The sequence below is a fragment of the Sinocyclocheilus rhinocerous genome, unplaced genomic scaffold, assembly GCF_001515625.1.
Source record: "Sinocyclocheilus rhinocerous isolate Xijiao unplaced genomic scaffold, SAMN03320098_v1.1 scaffold749, whole genome shotgun sequence".
Lineage (NCBI taxonomy): Eukaryota > Metazoa > Chordata > Actinopteri > Cypriniformes > Cyprinidae > Sinocyclocheilus > Sinocyclocheilus rhinocerous.
In genome coordinates this window covers 1360388-1367588 of record NW_015653466.1, presented here as the reverse complement: position 1 = coordinate 1367588, position 7201 = coordinate 1360388, and the positions used below count along the sequence as shown (strand labels likewise).

General features: G+C 38.6%; 1 protein-coding gene across 3 annotated transcripts; it reads right to left on the bottom strand.

Annotated features, from left to right (window-relative positions):
• Positions 1-430: 430 nt before the first annotated feature.
• Positions 431-6957, bottom strand: LOC107716008 (myotubularin-related protein 9-like). Of its 3 annotated transcripts, XM_016522309.1 has the most exons (12): positions 6892-6957; positions 6542-6760; positions 5819-5845; positions 5084-5192; positions 4559-4684; positions 3691-3864; positions 3278-3495; positions 3017-3178; positions 2165-2306; positions 1781-2001; positions 1035-1186; positions 431-834 (listed from the first exon to the last, which is right to left on the bottom strand). In XM_016522309.1, exons 2-12 carry the CDS (start codon positions 6724-6726, stop codon positions 653-655), a joined length of 1698 nt encoding a protein of 565 aa, XP_016377795.1. In that variant the 5' UTR covers positions 6727-6760; positions 6892-6957; the 3' UTR covers positions 431-652. The 3 variants fall into 3 exon arrangements, with proteins under 3 accessions (XP_016377795.1, XP_016377794.1, XP_016377796.1); XM_016522308.1 differs by having other exon boundaries at positions 6542-6944; XM_016522310.1 differs by lacking the exon at positions 5819-5845 and having other exon boundaries at positions 6542-6944.
• Between the last annotated feature and the right edge of the window lie 244 nt (positions 6958-7201).

Sequence of the window (7201 nt, the reverse complement as noted above, 5' to 3'; positions counted from 1 at the left end):
TATAAAATCATAAATGATTCCCTTTGAGCTAAATTGACCTGTTTCCCTTACACTGGTAAGTTCTCTGGCTCACTGCACATTGGGTCAGCCATTACTCAATTTCCGGTGACATGACTACGTACAACGTCAATGGACAACATTGTAGAACATCATTGCTGGAATTAATCAACAACAGGCAGTACCGGTTTCTTTTTGATATTATTTTAATTGTCTTTAAACACATCGTTCTGTTACATGTTCTTTCAACATTTCAGCCGAATATCAATTATAAATGTTAACTAAATGTGTTCATTACCTGTCTAGCGATGTGTGTTTATGCTGAAATATACTAATATTAAAACAGTTTGTCTTTTCAAATCTTCTATCGCGTGTAATTTTTATTGAGTTGGCTCGTGTGGTTTATGTTTCGCGCTTCAGAAATGTGACATAATTTCCGGTAAGGGAGCATAGTGAGCACCAATGCTCCCTAGTTTTTGCGGTGCACTGTGGGATTTTTTAGGGAGCGAACGTTCCAGTCCACTGGAAGGATTTCGCGATTGAGACAGCCCTTAAAATGTCTGACTCACTGATCAGTGCCCTGACTACTGAACTAGGGAGCTGAGTGAGATGCACCCATAGTAATAACAGGCTCTATGTCCTTTCTACCATGAGGTCACAAGATAGTCAGCTCATCCATGAGGTTCTCAAATGAGGTCAAGGTGTCACAGTGTGTACTAAGCGTGTTATTGGTCCGGTCAGGTCCAGCTTGCTCATGGTGCTCTTTCACAATGCTCCACACCTCTTCTCGAGCTTCTTCCATGTTCTGAGCATACTCAGTCCACCTGAGGAACAGCCCTACCCACAAACCCATACAAAGATAATGAGGATTCTGTGACATTAAGGTTGGAAGTATATGTTTTTTCTTTTGCTCAAAATACATGGAGCTGACTTTACATACCAATAATACCAAGAAATTTCAAAAACTGAATGGAATTTCTTACATTTTTAACTAAAATTTTTAACAATAGTTTTATCACATTACAGCGGTAACTCACCTGTCCATAGCTGTAAGGACTGAGGATGTACTGAGGGCCAAATGGCCAAATCAGTGGGTTCATACAGTGGGTTGAGGTACTGCTCTTCAATATCAGGCCTCAGTAGGGACTGAAACAAACAGTGTGTGTTCTCCTTCACTCCTGCAGCACATCTAGCCCAGGCAAAAATGAAAATAAATAAATGATATGTACAATTATACAATATATATATGCACAAGGACCGAAGTGGCCAGACCAGGCCCCCTCGAGCCGCTCGTGGCGCCAACACACCAAGAACGTGTTAAATTAATCAACAACAACATCAAATTTGATGTTGTTACAAATTATTTATATTTCTGATAAATGCTGTTCTTTTTAACTGTCAATTAATCAAATAATCCAGAAAATAAACATGTATTGCAATTTCCCCAAAAAATATTAAACAGCACAACTGTTTTCAACACTGATAATAATATGAAATGCTTCATAAGCACCAAAACAGCATATTAGAATGATTTCTAAAGGACCATGTGACACTGAAGACTGGCGTATCACAGGAATAAAATTAGATTTTAAAATATATTAAGCCAGAACATAGCTATTTTAATTTAAATAATATTGCACAATATTAGTTTTTCTGTATTTTTCATCAAATAAATGCAGCGTTGGTACGCATAAGAGACTTTTTTCAAAAACATTTGAAAATGACTTTAAACTTTTGAATGGTAGCGTATGATGAGTGTCATATAGGGGTAATTTGTGCCCACCTCTCCTGCTCGCTGTTACACAGGAAGGTTCCATAGTTAGAAGCGTAAACCTCTTGTGCCAGTCGCAGCAGCAGAGCCTCACTAAATTCCAGTGCCAGAGGAAATTGCCGCCACACCTGCCACACACAGTCAAGCAGCAGCAGGAAGATTGGGCACTCCTGCTTCAGACGGGCATGAGAGTACGCCGAATGAGCACAGCGCTGCTGGAATGGGTGTCCAGCCTGAGAAACAACAAGCACAACACTCATCAACTTTCTGACAAACAGATCTGACACTAATATTAGGTAGTAGTTTAGTAAGAAAGTTCTTTTTTGTTGTAATGCTTTAACAAAATTCCCCCACACGTACTTAATTACACATTATGTCACACAAACACACATTCACCTGTATCCATTCCCTCTCCAGCAGGCAGAGGAAGCCAGTGACAGTTCTAGATGCGGGGTCTAGGATAAGCTGAGCCAATGAGCTCACCAGCAGCGTGTTGTCAGTCCCTTCAGAGCCATGCACAAGCACAGAGTGACCATCCCTGCAAAAAACAGACCACAGACCAGAGCGATACATCTCGATGCCATGCATGGGCCTGCAGTAACCACCCTTCAAAAACAGACCATATGCCAGAACAACACATGACCACACCATGCATAAAACACAGGATGAAAAAAAAACAGATTAAAGCAACACATCTGAGAGTAATGCGGCATATCTAATATTTACATCTTAAGCAGCAAATAAGCATATTACAATGATTTCTAAAAATTCAGCTTTGTCATCACAGGAATAAATAATATTTTATTGAAATATTGTAATATTTCACAATATTACTGTTTTTACTCTATTTTTGATCAAATAAATGCAGGCTTGGTGAGCATAAGAGACTTCTTTCAAAAATCTTACCAATTCTACATTTTAGAACTGTTGTGTACTGTGTGTCACAACATACAATACATAACATGAATTGATATTTTAGTCACACAAAAGCATTGAGCAAAATAATAGGACAGAGAATGTATAGTACACTACCGACATTTTCCCGTTAATTTTTCATTAGACATTATTTATTAAGCCAGTACATAGAAAAATCAGTGTCAGCCGTGTCCTTGCCTTATTCTAGGTCACTATGGAAAGCCTACACTAATTTAATAAAACTGCAACTTTTTATATGAACCACAGATGGCGACAGAGAGCACATAATTTTGTAGTGTACCTTTAAAAGACTAAAGTAAAACATCTTCCCACCTCTCCACACACTCTACCACCAGGCCTGCAGTGGACAGCGCACTGTGAACATGAGAAAGCCATTTGGAGTTCTCCAATTTACTGAGCCAGCGGTCCACACTGTGAGACGGGTCACTGCACGCTTCCACCAGCTTAATAAGACTCTCCTGCACAACTTTACCCCTGTAAACACGCATGATTACATGCAAAATCAAAGCCAAAACAACTACAGATCGGTCACATATTTTCAGACAATTAAAAATGACTAATGTTCCCTCTCACCTTTCATGGTGTCTATGGATTCTTTTCCAGTGGCTATAAAAGGATTTAGACTCAAAACCTCCTCCTGTCATCCGGGCCTGCTGGGCTTGCTGGGCAGAACGCAGATCGATGATGTAACCCAACTCTGACCCATCAATCACAGCCTGGAGAAGGAGCTCATCCTCCTTACATCTCTTCTTATTGGCTCCTGTCAAAGGCTGGCTACTTCGCATAATCACCTAGTCAATATAGATACAAATAATGTTTACTTTGGAAATTTTGATCTACTGCATATTATGCATTTTTTGACAAACATATTATTTAATTCTGAAAACGGTGTTACACATTTGTACTGTTTTAATGTTGCACTGTTCTTATACACCAATATACAATGACACTTATATTTGAGATATAAGAAAACATCCTACACTCACCATTCCGTTCCTGTGGTGACAGTAGGAGAGCACAGGAAATCTGCCGCCCTGTCTGAACCTGGCTGAGTGGATCAGCTTGTCATCGTCCACCTCACGTGGCACAATAACCGCAGATGGATACGATGGGCATACAGAGTAATCTGAGTTTACTGTACTGACTCTCCACCTGTCCCACTGCTCACACACACATGCACATATTATGAACACGCACAAACATGCACATGTATATAGTTATACATAAGTTATAAACATATATTACTATTAATTAACAAAAATAAATAAATTAAACCTAAACAGTAATATTTAAAAACTAATAAAAATGACATAAAGCAGAAAATTGATATAAATATAAAATTATAAACAACTTTACATATGAAAGACACTATAAAACTGGGGGGAAAAGAGTGACAAAAACACTGTAATTATGATACAAGTACAGTACATAAGGGGATAGAAATAAACATCTACAGCTATGGGGGAAAAAAATGAAAGGCCACAGATGCTAGATGACAAAGGGTGATAATGAAACCTACGGAGACAAACAAGGCATAGAAAAGAAGACTAGCTACAGAGAAAGAATACACACTGCTTTATTTCCTGTGAATTTAACTGTCGCCCACATCTCACAACTGCTTTTAGTTTCCTGTGGCAAACAAAGTGCTTCCTGTTTGTCTTCCTTTCAGGAAATTAAACAATAGCTTATATTAAGTCAAATGTGACCTTAGAGTAATAATTTTCAGCATCATTTATTTGTGTTTGTCCTTGTGTGTGGTTCTCAAAGCAAGATAAACACAGAGTGACAGTAACTGAAGGGAAGGGAAGTGAAAGTAAAAGAAAGAAAAATACAGTTAAAGCGTGTGTAGCTCACCAGCCTTTCTGTTTGTTTGTAATATTGCTCCGTTGAGGACAGGCCCCATGGGCCGTTCAGAGTAAGGTGTGACGGTCTGTAGAAGAAGGGATACATCTCTGTCACACTTTCCAGAGACGAAAGAGCCTACAGAGACATGAGATGATATCAGTCCACTCTCACCCACAGCCATAACAAGAAAGGTAGACATTTAATATTGGTGCATCCCTAATTGTATTGTATTGTATAGTATTTTTCGCAAGTTGAATCACAAGATCAATCACACACCTCTCTTAAACAAACTGCTTGATTTGAGGGGGTTTGTTTAAATTACATTTTAAAATATATTCAAATAGTAAAGTTATTTAAAATTGTAATAATATTTCACAATTTCACACTGTATTTTTGATCAAATAAATTCAGTCTTGGTGATCACAAGAGACTTCTTTCAAAACTTTTGAAAAGGAGTATACCTAATTCTAAATATGCGCAATATTAATACTTATCCTTTTAATAAGAATGGTTAGTGATAATTATATTTAGTACCTCTATAGAACTGGCTATGTTCAGACATTCCTCCATTCCAGGAATTTCCAACTGAAGAACCAGCAGGTCCTTACATTTAATGGTGATAGTACCAGAGGATCCCACAGCCCTGTATCAGACACACGTACAAACACCCCCACCCATGTTTAAGTATATTCCTCCATGTTTTCTCACACTCTCAAATTCCATACAATCATCTCCATTGGGGCCTCAGAAGAGACGGAAGCAGGAAGCAAAAACAAGCCATGAGCGTAAGGCTAGCAGAGACAATGAGATAAATTGCAGAGGTATGACTGAGCTCTAAATACAATTTTAATAGAGTGTAAGCTAACAGTCTCTCTTGTTGTATCTCCATATTTGTACATTAGATTACAAACACAAATATTTATATATAGCACTACATGTACATAAATACTGCGGCTTTGCATGTAATCAAAACACAGAAAGCATGTGAGATATATGTTGCGTAAATGCTCATTGCAAAGCACAAAGATCTTGCAAAATACATTTTTTTCTGTTTTCTTCTCTGCCTTAAGCTAAGAATACATTGCCAAGCAGCTCATTTTAGAAGATGCCTTCTTATTCGGACATAAGATGCTGCCCACCGCCACTTCTCTCCTCATTTTTAACATTACAGAATAAATCCCAGATCCCAGATCAGAATAAAATGACAGCTTCAATGAGCAATAACAGTCAATCCACAAATCAAACATTGGGCCTTCTTTAGAAGTGTACCTGGGGTATCCGAAAAGATTCTCGACACTGACACAAAGGAAAAGTGATTGGAGAAATTAGAGAAAGACAGAATTCGTTTATTATTACAGAAGCAGGTCTCTTCAGGGATCAAACACACACACAATAAGTTTAACTTTACTTGGTAATTATGACCCAATTAAGATTCAAAAGTAGACACATGGATGAATAAGAATGTGAATTATGCATTTACCAACAACAGTGATCAACAATATACACATCAATAAAAAAAAAAATCCTGCTGAAACAAATGTACTTGATATGGTAAAATCTAAATTAATAGATTTTCTTTAAGTCAAAAATATTATTTAACACCACTGAATCAACTTAAATACATTTGGTTACACAAACAAAACTAAATTTAAGTTTTAGCTCAGGTACAAATAGCTCTGTAGAGCAACAACTGCAAGATGCAACTATTTAAAATGTAATTTAAGCTGGTCTTAATTGGTTTAAGATTGGCTCCTCTGCTGACCTGCAGGGGCTTCAGGGCACTGGTTAGTCTGGGTGACCAGCTTAAACCAGCCAGCTTGGCCATGCTGGAAGACCATCTTAAACCAGATAAAACCAACAAACCATCTTAGGCTGGTTTATGGACATTTTTCCAGCAGGGTATAATTACGGTCGCCTAGTATTACAGCACACACACACATGCACTGGTCAAACCTCCAGAACTCCAGCTGATGAGAACAGCTGTCTCTCTACCTTTTCTCAATGGCATCGATGTTCTTGAGGAGAATGAGGAGTTGCCAGGAAGCTTCATCCTTTCTGTCTGAGAACAGAAGGTGGTGGCTGGTAACGCACAGGGTTCCCCTGAGCGCTGGATGGAAAGGTCTTCTCAGGGTAACATCTTCAACATTAGCGGTCTTGATGTGCTCTGACAACTCCATTTCACAACGACAACAACCACCATCTGGTACTTCTCTAGCTGAGTTTAGAGAGTTAGTGGGCGAGCCACACGAGTCTGTCTGTCTGTCTTCCGCAGATATTATAAGTAATCCTCTACAAAACTGTGTCCCACCCCTTGATATTAATTTGGGCTGTTTTAAACTCACCGGCAGCTAGTAAATATAAGACGCCACTAAGCGACTCTGCGCGAGCGACGGGAGGTGTGTCTGCTGAGCTCGCGCGATTCTTTAGCATTTTGTTGGCTTCTCTATACTTTCATTTCCGTTCACACTCTTGAAGTCCCAGCCCTCTTCTCTTTTTTTGTGATTTTTTTGGTTTGTTTATTGTTGTGTGTGTTTGTTTTTCTCCATAGTCTTTCGTTATCACTTTTCCTGACATTTCAGAGTAGTAGAATTACAAAATACAGGCCAGAAGGAGTCTGCTTTAGCCTATTCAGGTAACACATGGGATAGAAAA